Source organism: Odocoileus virginianus, chromosome 8, assembly GCF_023699985.2.
Source record: "Odocoileus virginianus isolate 20LAN1187 ecotype Illinois chromosome 8, Ovbor_1.2, whole genome shotgun sequence".
NCBI classification, from domain to species: domain Eukaryota; kingdom Metazoa; phylum Chordata; class Mammalia; order Artiodactyla; family Cervidae; genus Odocoileus; species Odocoileus virginianus.
The window spans coordinates 72,594,216-72,615,610 of record NC_069681.1 but is presented as its reverse complement, the minus strand read 5'-3'; the positions used below and the strand labels follow the sequence as shown (position 1 = coordinate 72,615,610).

General features: G+C 43.9%; 1 protein-coding gene and 1 non-coding gene across 2 annotated transcripts in view; both read right to left on the bottom strand.

Annotated features, from left to right (window-relative positions):
- Positions 1-21,395, bottom strand: part of ATP8A2 (ATPase phospholipid transporting 8A2) — a 447,047-nt gene that overhangs the window by 312,489 nt on the left and 113,163 nt on the right. The window contains exons 12-23 of the mRNA XM_070471693.1: positions 20,747-20,874; positions 19,854-19,931; positions 17,039-17,127; positions 14,405-14,449; positions 13,557-13,632; positions 11,801-11,906; positions 11,362-11,444; positions 9,816-9,865; positions 9,114-9,183; positions 7,245-7,329; positions 5,001-5,140; positions 3,451-3,589 (exon numbers count right to left, since the gene is read on the bottom strand). Of these exons, the coding sequence (XP_070327794.1) occupies positions 3,451-3,589; positions 5,001-5,140; positions 7,245-7,329; positions 9,114-9,183; positions 9,816-9,865; positions 11,362-11,444; positions 11,801-11,906; positions 13,557-13,632; positions 14,405-14,449; positions 17,039-17,127; positions 19,854-19,931; positions 20,747-20,874 (1,089 nt within the window). The remainder of the gene's footprint in view (positions 1-3,450; positions 3,590-5,000; positions 5,141-7,244; positions 7,330-9,113; positions 9,184-9,815; positions 9,866-11,361; positions 11,445-11,800; positions 11,907-13,556; positions 13,633-14,404; positions 14,450-17,038; positions 17,128-19,853; positions 19,932-20,746; positions 20,875-21,395) is intronic.
- LOC139036408 (U6 spliceosomal RNA) lies at positions 643-749 on the bottom strand. Its single transcript, XR_011489200.1, has one exon. It is a non-coding gene; the product is annotated as a U6 spliceosomal RNA (small nuclear RNA).

Below are 21,395 nucleotides of genomic sequence, written 5' to 3'. Positions count from 1 at the left end.
ATGACAGATGGAACTCAATCTCCTCCAGACTGGGTCAAGGCTCAAGAATCCTTCCCCATCAGAGAACCAGAATGTTGAAGGCTTGTCCACAGAACCACACCCAGGCACCCTTCTCGCCAGATCCTCAGCTCTCAGAAAGGCTTCAACCATACCTCATCATGAACCCTGCAAACCCTGCCATCGTTACCTGTGCTATGCTCATTCTTTGTCTGAAACAAATTCTTGAGGTTCAAGTTTTAAACCCATCTCACCCATGGAGCCTCCCTTGGTCTTTCTTTTTTTTTAATTAATTAATTTTTTTATTGAATGATAATTGTTTACAGAATTTTGCTGTTTTCTGTCAAACCTCAACATGAATCAGCCGTAGGTATACATATACCCTCTCCCTTTTGAACCTCCCTCCCCATCCCACCCCTCTAGGTTGATACAGAGCCCCTGTTTGAGTTTCCTAAGCCATACAGCAAATTCCCACTGGCTGTCTATTTTACATACGGTAATGTGAGTTTCCATGTTATTCTTTCTATACATCTCACCCTCTCCTCCCCTCTCCCGGTGTCCATAAGTCTATTCTCTATGCCTGTTTCTCCACTGTTGCCCTGTAAATAAATTCTTCAGAACCATTTTTCCTAGATGCCATATATAAAAAACATGGAACGCATCACGAATTTGTGTGTCATCATTGCACGGGGGCCATGCTGATCTTCTCTGTATTGTTCTAATTTTAGTGTATGTGCTGCTGAAGCGAGCACTCCCTTGGTCTTTCTGATGCACATCTTTCCTTCTGGGTAGTGACCATCCCATGTCAAGCTCACACGCTCAGACTCTCAGCCTAGGTGTGGCCCAGGCTAGGTAACCTGGTATCTCTGTGCCTCAGTTTCATCTTTAAAAGGGGATAATGTCGATCTCAAAGGGGATGTAAGACTTACAGAAAGGACTTAGCCATCATATGCCAACTGCCATGTGCACATTCACTGAGTAACTACTATGAACACCAGCCATGCTCAGCACCTACACTGCATGACTGGTACTTTCTCATCTATCTCATTCCTGAGTTGGTCTAATAATTCACTCAGGCCCCAAGTTGGGAATCTAAGCTCCCCAGTCTACGGGGGAGCATCTGGCAACTACGGAGCTGCAGGTCATCAAGAAACCACGCACCTGACTCTTCTGTGAGCATCACTGGGGCCGGGGCCGAGCTCCCCCAGCACCCCCGACAACCAGACTCATCTTCCTGCCAGTGGGCAAGTCCACGTTCATGGGTTTCAGAAATTAAACTTGCAAAAGACTACAGAAGTGGTTTCAAGGTATCAAATGACACCAAAATGTGTGTGTGTAGGGGGGGGGTCTGAATTCCAGCTCAGATGGTTCACAATGAAAGCTGCTCCCAGCATGATGACTTTAAAACGGAATATGCATTCAGAGTTTGTTCTCACTTATGCTGCCTCCACTAAAAGAAAATTATAGACTCTGAAAACCTCACATCTACTTTCTTACTACGTAATAGATGCTTCATCCAGCCATAATAGGAAATGACAACTAAATGATTCACAAAGGCTACAGCTGAAATTTCACTTTAGAATAGCTGATGCTAAATTTTTAGGCTAAAAAAGAGAATTGCCAGTTCCCGGAAACACAGCTCACTAGTGTGTTTCAAGCACGGCACTGCAGAGTCCTGGCATTGTGCCAGTTCCAAAGGACCTCAAAGTCACATGCAGGATGACTGTGTCTACCTAATATTCATAAGCTCATACAAGACAAATATCCTGGAATTTAATTTGACTACATGTATTTATCTTCATATAAACTAAAAGGTATGCTTTAAATAAGTTTTCAAACTCTGATAGATAGATGGGTGGACAGGTGGTAGATAAATGACAAGAAATGGACAGAGCAAATACTAAAGACAGTCAATAGCACCAAACACCACATGTCACCTCTAAAGGGAAACACTGCCAGTTAAAACCATAAGAGTTAACAGTCATAAGACATTCCAACTTTGGAGGCAGTGAAATATGACAACAATGTGTGTCTTAGAATGCATGAAATAAAGTACCTTCTCCAGGGTTTTCAAAGTCAAATTTTGGAGAAGCGTGCTCATGAAAGCTGTGTGAATCTGTTTAAAATGCTTCCTGCAGCAGGACTCATGGCCCCAAGACCCGGCACTAACTGGCTTGGTCATCAAGTAGCGTGAGACCTTGTAGACTCTGATGTCTCCCGCTTCCAGGGCTGTAAGACCGCTGATGTGTGAAGACCAAAGGCAGGGTAGAGGAAGGACCCCCAGCACAGCACTTGGCTCTCAGGACTCGTCTCCTTACTCCAGCTAGAAGGAGAACTGCGAGACACTTGATCTGCTTCCCAAGTACCTTCTGGGTACCCTAACATACATATAGGATGCACTCAAATGTACAAAATATCCAGTCCATATTGTGGGAAACAGATGGATAACAGCTCATATCACAGGATGTTTGAGGAACATGGGACTAGAACAGAGGCTGACAACTGTCCTCGACCTATAGCATGACCTCAGGCTGCTCACAGCCATTGCCTATGGTCTGATGTGGACAAGTCTAACATTAAGTCTAGACATCTGCACTGCATCCTCTACAGGCTCAACTGATGCCCTAATTCAGTGATACACACACAGTGGAATACTACTCAGCCATAAACAAGAAATAAAGCCATCTTCAGCAACACTCATCAAGTCATTTGGACTCAAATTCCCTGTCTTCAATTTTCATTTCTGCAATACTCAGCAACCAAAGAGGTTGTCAACTCATACAGGGAAGGGAAAGATGCAAGCCTCTTGGGAAAACATATCAATTGGTAAAAGTCATTAAAATGGCTATAACTATATAAAATAGTAATGCATATTTATGTTTAGTCTCTGAGACTAAATTTTTCTGAAAAAATAAGAATATCAAGAATAATAAGAATATAAAAAATAATAAGAAAATCAAGCTGTCATCAACTCTTGAATTCCCTAGGTTTTATGAATGTATACTCAGTTGCTCAGTTGTGTCTGATTCTTTGACTCCATGGACTGTAGCCTACCAGGCTCCTCTGTCCATGGGGTTTTCCAGGCAAGAATACCAGAGTGGGTTGCCATTTCCTACTCCAGGGGATCTTCCCAACCCAGGGATCGAACTGGCCTCTCCTGTGTCTTCTGCATTGCAGGCAGATTTTTTTGCCGCTGAGCCACCGAGGAAGCCCTATAAGTGTGTCTAAATACTTTTCAGGAAGGTGTCATAGTTTTACTATTTATAACAGGCAGATAATGCTCATAAAGAGCATGTTAATTTGGTTTCAGTAAACTTTTCTCGACCTTGTGAATGAAGAATTCTATAAAACACCATCTGTCAGTGTGTCTGAGGAGCCCATGGACACTTCTACAAGCGTTTAAAAACACAAGACAAAAATCAGCATCAGGCAATTATTTTTTAAATGAATTACCTATATTAATAGCAGTTTCTTGTTTGTCACCTGTCAACACCCATATTTTAATCTCAGCCTTCAACAGAGTTGCTATGGTTTCCGGCACGCCTGCCTGAAGTCGATCTTCTATGGCGGTGGCTCCAAGGAGCAGTAGATTCTGGATTGAAAAACAGCTTCAATTAAAGATGGGGAAACATGTGAGAGTGGTGTGAATGACAAAACTCCTCACAAATGAAAGGCGGTCAAAATGTTCTGAAGTAATTACCTTATTTCCTCTACGCGAAACCTTTGTTTGCAGATAATTAATGATAGATGCGTGTGGCATTTCAAAACCATCCACAAGGCTAGAGCCCCCCACTCCCCACACACACACACAGGCCAACACTCATCATCTACTTCCAGGTACCCGGGCATCCTGAGATACAGACCATCTAGCAGCAGAGCACTTGGGCAGGTCACCTTGGGGACACCCACAGGACTGAGCCCTCCCTCTCACTTCACTGACAAGCCAAGGACAGTGGTCCAGCTAATGCCTGAGAAGAAATGACTCAGTGACCAGCAAGCCAACAATGTCCTGAGTGCCCACCGCTAGCTTGGGGCCACAAGGGTACTGCATCTATTTAATTGCTTTATGACTCACAAAGTAAATATTGGAATCTTCAGGGAATCAGGGTAAATGGACATGCTAATTCAGCTCCATCTGCACCCAAATTTCTTAAAATGACAAACAAGGGGGAAAAAAGCAAAGGTGAATTAAAATAAATAAGTAAATAAAGGAATGAGAAAAGCAAGCAGGCAATGACTTTGAAGCTACTGAAACTGGAAAACGGACAGACCAACAGTTGCTGACATGAAACAAAAGGTTGAAATCCGGCTCCCAGATTTCAGGGGATCAGCCTGTAGAAAGCTGATTCACATCTTGGGAGAATGAAACAACAAAATCCACACCAGCGACACAAAGCAGCAAAGGCAGAGCTCAAACCGTGTTGGGATAGTAAGTGTAAGAACAGTAGGTATGATGTCCAACCAGCCTAGGCATTCTATTGGCCCAGGAAACTCAATAGGGTCAACCAATCTCATTAAGCCTCATCTCAGGCCAGCCCAGAAAGCCATCGATGCTGTTTTGACCCAGATACTTAAGACACGAATGTTTGGCAGAGGGTGGCTAGACCTTTCCAGTAGCCCATAAAAACTGATGGTTTCTTAAAGAAGAGAAACGATTAAAAACTAATGATGACTTTTTACTTGGTTTTTAGTTTTTCCAAAGTGTATCTTTCTTCACTGATGTACCTCATTGATTTAATGAACTCGTTTTACGAAAAGTTTCAAATAATCAGGTAACTGTTATGTAAGGATAATATGTCATAAAGTAAGTTATCAGGCTGCCAATTTTTGTGTTCAATAAACTGCAATTTCCTAGTGAGAAAAACAAAAAGAGCTAATGGTGAGTTAAGACACTCATAAGACAGAGAACATCACTGTGCAGATATAGCAAAAGGAGTCCTGCTCACAGACTGTCTGCCCGCTGGGTGTCACTGGGCAATAACAACCCCGCCACATGCAGGTACCTTCTCGATGATCTCGTAGCACTCCTCCAGCCGCTGTGCGCGATCCTTCAGGATGGTGCTGGCTTCCTGGTAGACTTGGAGCCACTCCTCGTAATCCCGCTCACTGAGGTCGGCGTAAGCCACACACAGAGTCCGCAAGCCTGCAAGACAGCCCCAGCGTCTCTCGGTGAGGCTGCTGGTGACGGGCCAGCAGGGGGCTTACCCCCGGGGGACACCGTGCGACCCCACTGGCGCATGCAAAAGTGAGACAGACCATTGGCTCTGTAGGGTCACTCTGACTCCACGTTCACACACTCAAAAGGAGAATTTAAAAGCAATTCTATTTTAATATAAACCAGCTCTTCTACAGATGCTGACAGTAGAGAAGAAGCCATAAGAGTGAGCCCCCAGCCGCAGAGCAGGACAAGAGCTGGGTACGACCCACACCCAGGAGCCAGGGCTGGGGAGCAGGAGCGCCTATCAGACAGCAACAGAGGCCCAGCACGCTACCACACGAAAGACACGGGCTTCAATCAGCCAGGCTGTGCATGTACGTGGGCATGTGTCCCTGTGTGGGAGTGTGCTCCCAGGTGTGCGTTTGTGTTCTCATGTGTGCATGTGTGTGCGTGTGCATGTGTCCCTCTGTGGGACTGTGTTCCCACATGTGTGTGTGTTCCCTTGTGTGCATGTGTCCCTGTGTGGGAGTGTGCTCCCATGTGTGCATGTGTGTCTCCATGTGTGCATGTGTCCCTATGTGGGAGTGTGTTCCCATGTGTGCATGTGTGTGTGTGGGCATGTGTCCCTGTGTGGGACTGTGTTCCCACATGTGTGTGTGTGTGTCCCTTCTGTGTGTGTGCCCCTGTGTGGGAGTGTGCTCCCACGTGTGCATGTGTGTTCCCAGGTGTGCATGTGTGTTCCCATGTGTGCATGTGTGTGCGTGTGCATGTGTCCCTGTGTGGGACTGTGTTCCCCCATGTGTGTGTGTGTCCCATGTGTGCATGTGTCCCTGTGTGAGAGTGTGCTCCCATGTGTGCATGTGTGTTCCTCTATGTCCCCGTGTGTGTATGTGTCCCTGTGTGCATGTGTGTTCCCATGTGTTCATGTGTCCCTGTGTGAGAGTGTGCTCCCACGTGTGCATGTGTGTTCCCATGTGTGTTCCTCTATGTCCCCGTGTGTGTATGTGTCCCTGTGTGCATGTGTGTTCCCATGTGTGTTCCTCTATGTCCCCGTGTGTATGTGTCCCTGTGTGTGTGTGTTCCCATGTGTTCATGTGTCCCTGTGTGGGACTGTGTTTCCGTGTGTGTGTGTGTTTCCGTGTGTGCTCCCCTACATCCCCATGTGTGCATGTGTGTTCCCATGTGTGTTCCTCTATGTCCCCATGTGTGTATGTGTCCCTGTGTGTGTGTGTTCCCATGTGTTCATGTGTCCCTGTGTGAGAGTGCGCTCCCACGTGTGCATGTGTGTTCCCATGTGTGTTCCTCTATGTCCCCGTGGGTGTATGTGTCCCTGTGTGCATGTGTGTTCCTCTATGTCCCCGTGTGTATGTGTCCCTGTGTGTGTGTGTTCCCATGTGTTCATGTGTCCCTGTGTGAGAGTGTGCTCCATGTGTTCATGTGTGTTCCCATGTGTGCATGTGTCCCTGTGTGGGACTGTGTTCCCGTGTGTGCATGTGTGTTTCCATGTGTGCTCCCCTACATCCCCGTGTGTGCATGTGTGTGCACAGACGTGGGTACACATGCCCACGGGAGCCCAGGGAGATGAGGAAGCAGAGGCCGGCACTCACGCAGGGGCCCGGCCCTCATCGCACGCATGTGCAGGGGAGCCGGACATCAGTCTGTCTAAGCCCTGCAGAGAACTCCTTTCCTGTTCTCTGTGGGTTCAGTGGGTTATTCTCACGGGAAGTCAGGGTAAGCCAGCGTCATAAGGAAAACAACAACAAGGGGAGTTTTCCCAGAAAGGGACTATGAACTAGAAGACGATTCTGTGCAGCAGCAGGTGTGAACCTGCCTCACCCGCGTCCCCCGGGTTAAGAGTTGGGGGGTTCCCGTGCAGGTCACAGAGCAGAGCTGGTCTGGGGCCTCAACTCTTGTCACTGCCAGGGGCACAGAACACCAGAGGTAGGGCCGGGGTTGGCACGAAACCACCATCCGCCTGTGAAGCAAGCCAAGTGCCGCCCAGAGGTGACACGTGAATGCGAAGGCTCACCGGAGTGGCCCCTGAAAGCACGGCTCTGCCGGCAGAAATAACATTTCCAACTCCACTCACCTTCCGTGGCAAAGTACTCCAGGTGGCAGAGAGTCTCCTCCATGTATTTTGAATCTTTTGAAAGTCTCTCAAAAATCACGTTATCCTATAAAACAGGGAAACGCTGTAATTGGCAAACCCTTAGGCCAGCTGACCCTTCAGCACCACAAGCCCAGCTCCGACTTCCTGGTTTCGATCCAGTACACGCCTGAGTGGGGAAGGGGAAGGACAGCTCTGGGCTGGATGCAGTCATGAGCTATGGAAAGCAAATCGGCTGTGAGTCCACAAATCGGGGAGGACCCCAGGTGTCAGGAGGATACATAATCAGGGACACAAAGGGGCCCACGTTCACCCAGGTTTGTGAAGCTCAAGTGAAGTTTATAATACCCTTTGCAGAAGTGGCAAACATAAACACACCCTACACTGTTCAAGTGTAGGGTCTCTTCCTAGCACTGCTGGACTCCCACCTGGGGGCAGGCACAACCTGCCCAGCACAGAATCCAATTCAGCTGAGAACACGGTATAGACAGTTCATCACCCAGGGATTATTCACAACCTACAAAAGTAGGGCTGGAGGATTGCAGGCTACAGATCATGCAGCAAATATGTTACAAATGGCACAGTGTTAGGCTTCCCCCAAAGTTTTTAAGAAATCTAGTTTGGTTTGGGGGGAAGCAAGTTGGAAAAATATTAAGTCCTATAATACTTTGGGCACCGGTGCAGAGTCAACTTGTTGGAAAAGATCCTGATGTCAGGAAAGACTGAGGGCAAGAGCAGAAAGGAACACAGAGGATGAGACGGTTGGATGGCATCCCTGACTCAAGTGATCACCGACAAACTCACTTGAGCTTGGGCAGACTCTGGGAGATGGTGAAGAACAGGGAAGCCTGGTACACTGCAAACCTAACATAATCTGGACCTCAATGAATTCACATAGGATGTCTTTAGAATTCACACACATTGCCCACTTTTAAAAACTCTGGTCACAGTGTCCTCAAATACTTCTTCCCACAATTAGTAAAGATCAGTAAGATTTCCAACGCATTGTTGATCCTAGTTTTATTTCATATTTCCTGACACAGACTCAAGAACTGAGCTTAATAAAGCTTTCCTTCAATACATAAGACCACAGCGTTACAGAATGTAGTTTTGTGAGTCAGGCTCATAAACAACAGCATCTTTCCCTAAAGATTTAGATTCAATGACCAGGAGGCAGAGAGGACAAAAAGCCTGATGTGGGAAGTAACCAGAGGGGACCAGACGTGATGATGGACCACAGATGGACACCGCCTCAAGCCTGCCACACAGCCTCTGTGGTGAATAAAAACCACAAATACTGAGAGCAACTACTAAAGGAAAAAGACACACCAGAGTTCTTAAAAGATTAAGTCACTTCAGTCGTGTCTGACTCTGTGCGAGCCCATCGACTGTTGCCCGCCCCAGGCTCCTCTGTCCATGGGATTCTCCGGGCAAGAATGCTGGAGTGGGTTGCCATGCCCTCCTCCAGGGAAGCTTCCTGACCCAGGGTCTGAACCCACATCTCTTACGTCTCCTGCATTGGCAGGGGGCTTCTTTACCACCTGGGAAACCCTAAAAGATCATAGGTCAACACAATTGATTGCATCTGTCACAGCCACAACGCAAGGGTGGAAAACGGCAATCAGAATTCACACGCCAAGGATTCTGGAGGACACAGCCAGCTACTGTTTCTGAAACCAACCACTGACTGTCCTGGCCACGCTGGCTTGAGCCCCCGTCACGATCAGAGGGCTTTTACCTCTCATTGAGCTTCGGGAGCCTCTCAACCTGGGTGATCATGAGGGGTGCTGAGAATGGCAGGTAAGGGAGAAGCAGGGGTCCCCCACCGTGCAGACACCAGCCAGTACTTACAGCCCCTTTACAGTAGAGTCGAAGCTGTCCTGAAGGAGTTCGCACTATCACAGACATTCTCTTTCTGTCGCTATAAGAGTAAAGACACAAAGGAAAAAAAACTGTCATTGCTGTTTTACAGGATCACATCCTGTGATTAAACAGTAAGCAGCCCAAAAGGTGGTCTGGCTGCCTCAATCTCCATCTTCCCTACCTTCCTCCTCCAAGTCGAAATTGGTGTGCCTCCTACTCTCTTATTTATATATAAGGGACATAAATCTATTCTCTTCCCTACCAAGGAGACTCACTAGCACAGCTCTTGATGGCAGGAGAGACAGAAATGGAGACCTTGAGTGCCTCCTCTGTGCATCTAATTTTCTTCTGATGATACTCTGTCCATGTACTCTCATTGCACAGCTCAAAAATATCCAGCCACATGCCAAATAACAAAGGGGAAGATTGAATACAAACCCACTTCACTCAAAAGCATCTCATCCTGCCTTCTTTTGACTGGAGTGGAAAGAGATGATGGATTCTGAGAACATCGTGATTTAGCACTGAGGTCCCTCCCTGGCTCCTCCCCAGCGCCCTCCCCCCACCCCCCCACCCCCGCCCCAGCATGTGCCTCCTTGCACATCTTCCATCAGGACCCGCCCTCTCCCTCTGATTCTTCTTCTTGCTGATCAGTATATATAGAGAGAGTTTAAGAAAAGAGAGACATACCTGGAGAATTCCAGGACATTCAGGATTCCAAATGTCTGTTCCTGTCCCATCTAGAGGGGGAAAAAAAAAGCTCTTACCTGAAGTGCGAAGCATTAACATCTCAAAACAACCGACTCCCCACTCACAAACCTCTCTACACACACCTGCCCCCCTCCTCTCCCCTCCTCCATCCTCATTCTCTCCATCTATTCCTGGTCAGACGCCTTCCAACCTGTACGGGTCCCCGCAGTTAGTCTGGTAGGGTCACAGCGCCCCCTTCTGGTGGAAGCTTCTCATTTCCTCCACCAGGAGTGACCGTCCCACTAGCTAGTGACACAGTCACTTCCAAGACATACAAATAAAGGACAAGAGCTACACAGGTCCATCCCAAACCTGGGGCCAGTTAGGCTCACGAATCCAGAATTTTTCACATTTCGTAGAAGTATATACACACAACTACATCCCACTACATTCCCGGGGGGCTAGGACTGCACTCTGTTATACAACACATGGGTTTTCTGCAGTATTAGTCGCTCAGTCACGTCCAACTCTTTGTGGTCCCGTGGACTGTAGCCTGTGCAGCGACATGTGGCTAGGTGAGAGTCACACAGAACAGACGCAGCCCCGTGGCAGTCCCATCAGGTTTTGCTACCAAATGTCCACACTCCAAGTTCAGGGGAATTCTGAAAACAACTTGGAATATGATATTTTGTAAGTTTTGCATGTAAGTAAAAGAATGGACTGCCGCCAGGTCAGGAACAACACAGACTTATTACACCAGATGGACGTGAACTTCACACACATCCATGAGATCCAAGGATGCAGAAAGCTAAGAGCTGTAAAACGCCATGAGTCCTCCCCAAACGGAGGGTGGGGATCGTTAGAGGACTTGCCCACAGACCTTCACCCACCAAGACAGTGAGCATGGCCCCTCTCGGCTCATTACAGAAAACACCCATCCCACCCACCTGTGTCCCCACGCCACCCCAAGATCCCTATCCGACCTCACTCCTGATTTAAACCTTTTCTTATCCCCGAATTTTCCCTCTAGCTCCTTGAGAGGGACACTCAGAAAAAAATCAAACTCATTGATCTCAAGGGGGGAAAAAAAACCCATATCAAAAAAGAAAAAAAAATTTAAGTGACAACACCATCCTCTGCCAGCCGCAGAGACCAGAGTCAGAGACCAAGGGCTTCAGAGAGACAGACACAGACCCGCCCTTGAGGATGGGGTTGGGGCGGGGGATGGATAGGGAATTATTCCCAACAACCACAGACCCGGTATCAGGCTTCCCACGTTCTCTCCTGCACATCAGCGGGTGGAAGACCATGGGTAGTGCCTTTGAGAGAGAAAGATGATAGAAATGCAAAAACACAACCCTGAGCCAACAACATAAAAACACACCACACTGAGCCAGCAGAACCACACAACCTGCCAATTCTCAACGCGCCTAGTTTCTCAGACAACCAGCTCTCCTAATTACAACAGATGTATTATATCTAACAGACAGCCTTCCAGAAAGCAGGTGACCAGGAGCATCCGGCGGTGCCCAGGGCTGTCACTTACGGCCTCGATGATGACAGAGTAGGGCGTTCTGGCTGTGAAGACAAAGCCCAGCTTCCGGGCCCCTTTAACCAAAGCGGCTTCGTCTGTCAATGAGAACAGAGGAGGCATTGACTCATCTCTGGGAGGGATAGCATTCTGTTCAGCAAGTGTTATTTTTCACATGAAAAAGACCCACACCAGCGGCAGACACCTGGTCTTCCGTGCAGTAAAGACTGAGGACCTAGAAAGTGCCCACTCGCTCCTCACCCCCTACTAGGGCCCCGAAAGGAGCACCTCCCTCAGAGGAGAAGCCGTGGGCCTGGAACTAGTCCCCCAGGACACTCTGCAGCCAGCGGGAGACCGGAGACACACGGCGGGGCTTGGCGGGGCCGGCAACAGCACTGCAAATGCCCAGGGGTAGGGGAAGGGGGCAACGAGCACCCTGGCCGCGGGGTCTCACCTGGGGAGGAGGCCTGGTAGACAATGCTGTCCCCATCCCTCTCGGGGACCACGGTGTGGCACACGGCCAGCAGGGTCAGGAACTCCTGGATGCAGGGTGCTGTGGGCTGCAAACGGAGCTGAGGTCAGTGGCTGTCAGGACGCCCCTGACCTATTTCAGGGTAGGGACCTCCTGCTTAGAATCCAGGGGTCCCCTCCTGCTCCCCCCAGAATAGAGGTCAGGAGCCCCGGTGTGGACTCCAGGCACCCTTCCATTCACACCTGCTCATCATCCGGCCCATCTCCTGCGGCTCACAACCCCCTACTGCTGGTACCTAGCAAGGTGTTTGGTGTGAACTAAGCCCTTAAACTGTTTGTAAACGAATGAGTCTTATTGGCCAGTTTGCTGTTTGACAGTTTAAATCCTTTGCTGCTGTCACCTGTACTTCCTTCTTACCCTTCACCATCCCAATGTGAACAGACCATTGCAGCCATCCATCTGCGTTATCACTCTCAACCTAACACACTTTGAGGACGCTTGAGTCCTTTCTCAGAAAGCAAGTCCTCACAGGTGCTCATTTCTTTAACATCCTTAATTAACACTCCCCTCCTCCACAGAAGGTTCTTCTGAGATGCCACTCTTCTGCTTAGAGGACCTCTAGCCAAGTAGCTCCATCTACCTCTGAGACCAAAATCCAGGAAAGGACAGTATCAACGTCTGTGATCCTGACACAGAGCACGGCCTTCAGCAGCATCCTCTGTGCAGCCTGGACCACCTGGTCAGCATCTCTGGGGCTGAAGCAGGACGGCTGCATCCCAACCCGGGAGCACGGGTGCCTTCCATGCTCACATCTCAGAACACTGCTGGGAAAGTTCTAGCATCAACAAATAGGCACTAACTGAAATATAGTATAGCAGACTTCTTCACTGAAAATTCAGTGAACGTTTTAAGTATATCTATCTCTTCACAAAATTTGGGAAAGATGAAGTTTTAATGTTGCTCGCATTTACCTAATTTTAAAACTGAATTTTTTTTTTTTTTTAGAAAAGTCATATTAGGTTTAATTTATACTGGTTAAACTGGTTGTGAAATGCTCTGATCACTGAAAAAGTTAGTATTTTTCAGAATAACCTTTAGAACAAAAATGCATTTATATGGACCTGCAGTAAATCCTGGTTTCCTACAATAGTTCAGAATGTGACATCACAGTTAAGAATCCAACAGATTAAGATTCTGACTTTCATTTCTCCATCTGTTTGCTGGATAACTTTTGGCCAAGTCAAGTTTTCTATGCAATTCCCCATCATCTCTCTGAGGTGACTCAGGTGCTAAAGGAAATATACTTCAAATGTCTAGCACATAAGTAGGATGCTATAAATCCTGCATATTATATCTTGTTTCCTAAATGATCCTAACCAAAAGATACTGTAATTACTTTTCAAAATACATGACCTCTTAGATTCATAACTATGAAGAAACAGTCTTGCAGAAATCTTACAAAACAACAGAAATCTGAAATGTTAGCAAATTCTACGATCAGACTCATCTTGATGTGCTTACTTTATAACTTCACTACATACTTAATTGGGCTTCAAATTAAGTTATGCAAAGTGTTCTTCACAAACTGATCATTTTCCTAAAGTACTAACACCATAGAAGTGAAGCCACATCTCTTCCCCAAGTTCCAAAATAGCAACTTTCAAGATGCTACATACATACATGAATGCAAGTGCATCATAAAATGTTTAATGTCCCAGAAGTGAATGATGGCCCTTACATGATGATCCTCAATGTTCTTCAAGAGCCTGGGGTCATCAAAGTCGCAGGAATCACTAGGTGGAGGAGGAATCCGGCTGAGAAGAGAATAGGAGATATTACTCAGCTCCAAAGTTCCTTTAACTCAAATCTAGGAAAAATATGTCTTCAGAAAGAACCACACGTAAAAGAATCTATAAATTTATATTAAACTTTTAAAGATTTGAAATATTGTGTATTATTTCAAACCTCAAGACAGTAAATAAATCTCACACCTGACTATAAACAAAATAAGGATGGTCCCTGACTTACATTGTTTTGACTTAATAACTTTTCAGTGGTGCAAAACTGATAAGCATTCAGTAGAAACTATCTTCCAATCTTTGAATTTTGATCTCTCCACAGGCTGGCAACACATGGCACAATCCTCTCATGATTCTGGGCAGCGAGTGTAGTCCTACCATCACACAGGTGAACAACTAAAACATAACCATGCTGGACCCAGACAGCCACACAACAGATGAATTAATAAACAAAATGTGGTGTATATATATGTGGAATATTACTCAGCCTTCCAAAGGAATGAAATTCTGATACATGTTACAACATGTATGTTACAACCTTAAAGATATTATGCTGGGAAGTGGGAAGTGAGCAGGACGTATCAGACCGATGGCTGGGTATTTTTGTTAAAAGCCCTGTAGCACGATTGGACTTTTAAAACCATACTCATGTTTCATTTTTATTCTGGTTCTCTCTTGAAATAACATGCAAATTTTATTTACAAAATAATCAGGTTAGAAATGCTGATATAAAACTGTTCCAAAGCCTTTCCCACTAAAGTATAAAGAACTGTTAAAATATACTTACGAGAAATCATCTGAGGATGGTTCCCTTGTCAGTTCTGGAAAATGACTGCCAGAGAAAGAAACAGAGTAGTTACAGAGCTGTGATCAAAAACACAGGCATTCACACAAAGTACAAGCTCCGGCATAGACCATACATTAGGCTACTAAACAAGTCTTAGTAAATTTAAGAAAACTGAACTAGCAAGCATCTTTTCCTATCACAAGATAGGAAACTGAAACTCAATTACCCCCCAAAAAATGGAAGATTCACAAATATGTGATAATTAAACAACATGTGACTGAACAACCAATGGATCAATGAAGAAATCAAACATGAAATCCAAAAATACCTAGAGACAAATGAAAATACTAAAACTTGCAGAATGCAGCAGAAGCAGTTCTGAGAAGTTTATAGCAATAAATGCCTAGCTCAAGAAACAAAAATCTCAAGCAACTTATACCAAAAATAACTAGAAAAGGAACAAATAAAACTCAAAGTTGGAAGGAAATAAAGATTAGAGCAAAAACAGATGAAATAGAGACTCAAAAGTCAATAGAAAAAAAAATCAATGAAATTAAAAGTTGGTTCTTTGAAAAGATCAAGTTAAGAAACCTTTAGCTAGACTCACCAAGAAAGAGAGGACTCAATCAGAAATGAAAGAGAAGACATTACAACTGACACTACAGAAATAAAAGTATCACAAAAGACAACTATGAACAATTAGATGGTAACCAATTTGACAACCTAGAAGAAACAGATAAATGCCTAGTAACATATAACCTAAACAGAAAATCTGAGTGCACCCATTACTGCTAAAGAAACTGAATTAATAATTTAAAAACTCCCAACAAAAGTCTGGAACCAGAAGGCTGCACTAGTGAATTCTACCAAACATTCAAAGAAGAATTAATACCAACCATTTTCAAAAAATAGAAGAGGGAACACTTCCAAACTCATTTTACAAGGTCAGCATTTCCCTGATACCAAATGAAAAAGAACATCACAAGAAAATTACAGGCCAATATCCCTGAATAACAGACACAAAAATCCTCAATAAAGTATTAGCAAACCATATTCAACAATACATTAAAAGGGTCATACACCACAATCAAGTGGGATTTATTCTAAGGATGGAAGATCAGTTTAGTATCTGCAAATCAATATGACAACACCATCCACTTTACCAAAATGAAGAATAAAATCATATAATTGCCTCAATGAAAGAAAGTGAAAGTGAAGGCTGTTCAGTCATGTCTGACTCTTTGCGAACCCATGGACTATACAGTCCATGGAATTCTTCAGGCCAGAATACTGGAGTGGGTACCCTTTCCCTTCTCCAGGGGATCTTCCCAATCCAAAGATCAAACCCAGGTCTCCCACATTGCAGCTGGATTCTTTACCAGCTGAGCCACAAGGGAAGCCCAGGAATACTGGAGTGGGTAGCCTATCCCTTCTCCAGTGGATCTTCCCAACCCAGGAATCAAACTGGGGTTTCCTGCATTGCAGGTAGATTCTTTACAAACTGAGCTATGAGGGAAGCCCCAATAGATTTGCCTCAATAGATGCAGAAAAAAGCATTTGATAAAATTCAAAATTCACATATAATGAAAAAAAAACTCTCAGCAAAATGGGTATAGAAGGAATGTAGCCCAGTATAATAAAGTCCATATAATATATGACAAATCCAAGGCTAATATCATACTCAACAGTGAAAAGCTGAAAGCTTTTCCTCTAAGATCAGGAATAAAACAAAGATGCCCACTCTTATTATTTTTTTTTCTCAACATAGTATTAGAAGTCCTGGCCACAGCAATTAGGCAAGAAAGAGAAGTAAAAGGTATCCAAATAGAAAAGGAAGAAACAAAACTGTCACTATTTATAGATGATATGATTTTATATATAGAAAACTCTAAAAGATTCCACCAAAAATCTGCTAGAACTAACAAATTCAGTGAAGTTGCAAGATACAAAATCAATATACAAAAGTCTGTTGCATTTCTATACATTAGTAAAGAACTATCAGAAGGAGAAATTAAGAACACAATTCCACTTATACTTGCATCAAAAAGAAGAAAATACCTAGGAATACATTCAACCAAAGGAATGGAAGATCATATACTGAAAAGTGTAATACATTACTGAAAGAAATTCAGCAACACAAATGAATAGAAAGATGTTCTGTGCTCATGGATTGGAAGAATTAATGTTGAAATGTCTATACTACCCAAAGAAATCCACAGACCCAATGCAATCCATATCAAAATCCCAAAGGCATTTTTCACAGAAATAAAATAATTCTAAAATTTATACAGACTCACAAAACCTTGAGAAATAAGAACATAGCCAAATACATTATGCTCCTTTTAAAAAAGGAAAGTGTTGAGATCAAAACATGAAGTAGAGATGTATACTTACTCGATTGGAAATATAAAGTTACATATTCCTTGAGATTTCTCATAGGTTAGTATTTATAGAAATAACCATGTTTTAACTGTTCTAAATTGGGACTCATTCAGTAGTAATTATGAAACCAAATCCCTTATAAATACCCTTTCAAAGTATCATAAAGTCAAGGTATTTGACTAAGTGGCTAAAAATAAACTTCTTTTGTTGGAAGAATACAAATAAAATTCAGTAAGTTATAAAGACACTCACCCATAGGTTACCCCAGCAATGCTACACTTTTTGAAATTCATGATATTGCATGTAAGAGTTCCTGTTTTGTCAGAAAATAGATATTTTACCTAAATCAAAGAGAAAAATATATGCCAAGAATGTAACAACATGCAAAGACACGTAAGTGAAGTCTTTTATTCTACATGTTTCAACATCTGTATTAGTTTTCAAAGGTAAATTTCCTTAGGCAAGCAAAACATATTTTATAATTAAATATATGTTATATATGATAACTACATATTATAAAACTAATATATTTTAAAGCTTAAGACCACAATTTTGGACTCCAAGTGTGTGGAAACATACAAAAGAGATTTTAGTAACAGCCCTGAATCTATTTAATATCAGTAAGCACTAAATTTCGCCACAAGGCATCTCAATGACACTTACGCAGAATTCATTCTTGTGTTTAATACATCAAGACAACAAACTCAGATTGTGGCAACCACAAAATATTTGTTTTTAAAACTCCATCCTTTGGTTGTACTAAGAAAGCACATCCTGAAATAGCACAGAACACCAAGCTTTTCAATCACCCTCATGGTGAGGTTACCTAAAGGCAGCATGGCACTGCAACAGATTAATGTAAATTTCTAAGGCACAAAGTTCTATAGATTTAACATGCCAGGCTCTCAATATACAAAGGTGAAAAGAGGAATTCCTATGAAAGTCAATAAGCAAACCATTTGGATATGATTAAATGAGTGCACAAGAGATGAGCCCAAATGCACGTGTGCTGTTGTGCTCTGTCCTCTGGGGTGGATGCTCCGATGGGGGAAAGGGCAAAGAACTCAGGACCACAGAGAAGGGAGTCCAGGTCAGCCTCTGCATCGTGCACATTGGAAAAGTCACTTCAGCCTTCTGGGACTCAACGTCCACGTCCATAAGGGTTTGGCCAGAAGATAAGCAACATTACTCCATGTCTAACTTTCTGGGAAATTACATCATAGATTAGTGAGGGGGCATAATTAACAGAACTGTCTCCAGTAAAATTCCAGTTTCTCAGGGACTTTCTAAAGAGGGGTCATGACTGCGGCTGGATGTGAGATGGATTCCAGGAATTCCCAAGAACCGTGCTAGGGAAGTCACACTGCACTGTTTTTATACAAGACAGATTAATAACAAGAGTTGTGTACTCTAGACTTTTCCTAACTGATAAAATATAAGCAAATACTAAGAATTATTTTTAAAGTGCCTTCAAGTAATGATTATTAATGATCCTAAAGAAGTCAAATAGTACACAGAAATATGAAAGTATTAAAGTAATGAATGTTTAACCATAAACAAGTTTTTATATAAGCTTTATCTGCAGTAAGACTAGGGGTATAAAAAGATCAGTAGAATCAGCCTTTCAAAAAGCAGTATCTCTTCCTGTTTCTTTTTTAAAAGTTAAAAGATGATATCAAAATATTTTAAAATGACAATTTTATAATAAGGAATTAAGATTTTTCTATTCTGCCTATTGGATTTTGACTTGTCTTTTCAGTTCCAACTCAGAACTACTTCCCCATGCAAACTTTTTCTATTCCCAATTAGGATGAACTATCTCATTGTGGGGGCTGGAGGACGTTGAATCCTTCATTTGGGTCCAGTTCAACAGCATCTGAGAACAAAGGTACACTAACCATTATGCTAAAGTAACGAAGGCAGACAAAGACGACCAAAGACCTCGTCTCCACACCCTTGAACAGGCTCAGAAGTCCCAGGACGGAAACAGACACATATCACTGTCACTCTTTTTTACTGTATTTATGTTTGGAGAGATTGTTGCAGAAACACTGAAGAGAGGTAAATTAACTCTGCTGGAAGACTGCAGCAGGGTTCAAAGAGAAGGCTGGTTTAGTCCGATACATACTGCACACTTCATGGGGTTGTTGGGAGAATCATAAAAGATAAGTAAATAAAATGAAATTATAATCTGTAATTATAGTGTATTCAACAGACCTAGACTTTTCAGTGATTTCAACTCACAATGAGGACATAATGCAAAATGTAACTCAGTAAAAGGCAATATGGGTTTGGGGCTGGTGGTGGAAAAGAAACTGGGTCCCTGAAATATTACAGAGATGAAATCTGGAACATGTGAGAGATTTTATGGATTTATGTCCTTCAAATTAGCCCCCACATAAAGTCTCTTGGACACCAAGGAAATCAAACCAGTCAACCCTAAAGGAAATCAACACTGAGTATTCACTGGAAGGACTGACGATGAAATTGAAGCTCCAATACTTTGGCCACCTGATCCGATGAGCCAACTCGTTGGGAAAGACCTTGATGCTGAGAAAGATTAAGAGCAAAAGGAGAAGGGGGCAACAGAGGATGAGATGTTTAGATAGTATCACTGACTCAATGGACATGAGTTTGAACAAACTCTGGAAGATAGTGAAGGACAGGGAAGCCTAGCGTGCTGCAGTCCATGGGGTCACAAAGAGTCAGACACAACTTAGCAACTGAACAACAACCCAATATCCAAGCATCTTAACCATCATCTTCCCTTTATTTGCTCCTGATTAACAATTTTGCATACAAAGTGACCTTGCACTATATTTTTTGTACTAAATGTGTTGCAGGTGATAAGATCTTCTAGGTGATAAGATCTATCCATGCCTCAAAAAGCAAGTCAAGATCAATTAACATTTGTATTGAATTAATACCTCCAAATACTACAGAGCTCTTCAGACATCAAAACCACCTTTATGGAGAATTATTTTTGCACAATCTCTGCACAGTTCTTCCAACACTTGTCTGCCCCCGTGCTCACATCACTGTCCCAAAGTCCCGAAGAGGCGCTCACCTGGCCAAGCTCTTCATTAAGGTTTGATGTCCTGGCCATGGCAGGGGTGTCATTTCCTAGATAATACATATCTGTGTCCTGAGAGAGAGAAAAAAGTGGGAGGACTTCAGCAAATATCCACCATCCATCGTTCATTTAGATTAAGAAGAAGCTCAAAACAGGTAACTCAAACAAATGCTAATTTTTAATTTAGTGGTGAAAATACAGGGTCTGTTTATGTAGAGAAACACTGAGATACAGGTTTATTTATATCTAGAAGATTTGGCTTCCAGATGATCATTTCCTAACCTAGACTAACTCATACTTCTGAGCTTAGCTAACACCTCATTCAAAGGGTTGTTGCGAAGCGCAAATAAAAATGCCCGTAAAAAAAATGCACATGAAAGTGTCTGGTCATCAAATACTAGCTGCTGAGGTTCAGAGCTTCACAACCATGGCGGGGTCCTTGAAAATTCCACCTGGACTCTTAAAACAGAACCCAAGTTCACTGTCACTGTGAATTTTTATATAAAGAACACTTAGGCACACACACTTAAGAGAGCTTTCCTTCTGCACTGGGGAGACTATAGAGCATGAGCAGCTGCAGCCACTCATTCCCACGCACTGGAAGACAGGGACCTGCTTGCCTTCTTCTCCATTATCCCACTGATGCTCCTGGGAGCACCTGCCTGTTTCATGGCCCAGGACACTGAGGCACTAGGCAACTAGTCACCACCACCACTGGCTCAGGGACAACCTTGCCCAGTCTCTGAGCAGTGAAATCCCAGATCGGATCATAAATCAATGACGCTCTTCCTTTTCTGGAGGCCCAGTTGCATCACTAAGGCTCTGACAGGATATTAGGAAGTGACATGTCCCCAGCAGTTCTGCTTCCAGCCCCGTGTGATACTCACCCAGTTTATGAAGAGGGCTTGTGTGTACTTCACAACCTCAAGAGTCACCAGCAGACTGATGGGAATCAGATTGTTGTAGAGGATGATGAATGTCAACAGGTTGTATCCAAAATTGTCTGAGGTCGCGTCTGCAGAAGAAAACCACAATATGTGCATAGCTTAGTCTCTGTTTATTTAGAGATTCAAGTTGAAATAGTTACTGAGCACCTGCTCTGTGCCATGAACTGTGGATACACAAGGCTGTGATGACACAATTCCTTCCAATAAAGAGCTGGCTTCCAATAGGAGGCTTTGGGGGAAGGGGGTTAGCAGAAGTAAGCATCTGCCAAGGTGGTCATATAGCAGGAGATATCGATTAAAGAGGAGTTCACAGGCATGCAGACACCACGGCAGCAGGGGTTTAATGGGAAGGCACCGTCAGTCACTCAAAACCATCCAGAAGAACGGAGGCTTAAGACAAGTTCTGGAGATGGCAAGAAGGCAGCTAACTGAAAAGGATGCAGAAAAGAGGACAGGCGTCTGAGATGGTTGTAGGAATACCTACAACCTCACTAAGGTAGGAGTGTATTGGGGACACCCCAGAGAATTGGTCAAACTGGGGCAAGCGTGAACAGGCGAAACAGGTGCAGACAGAGAGGCGGACAGGAAG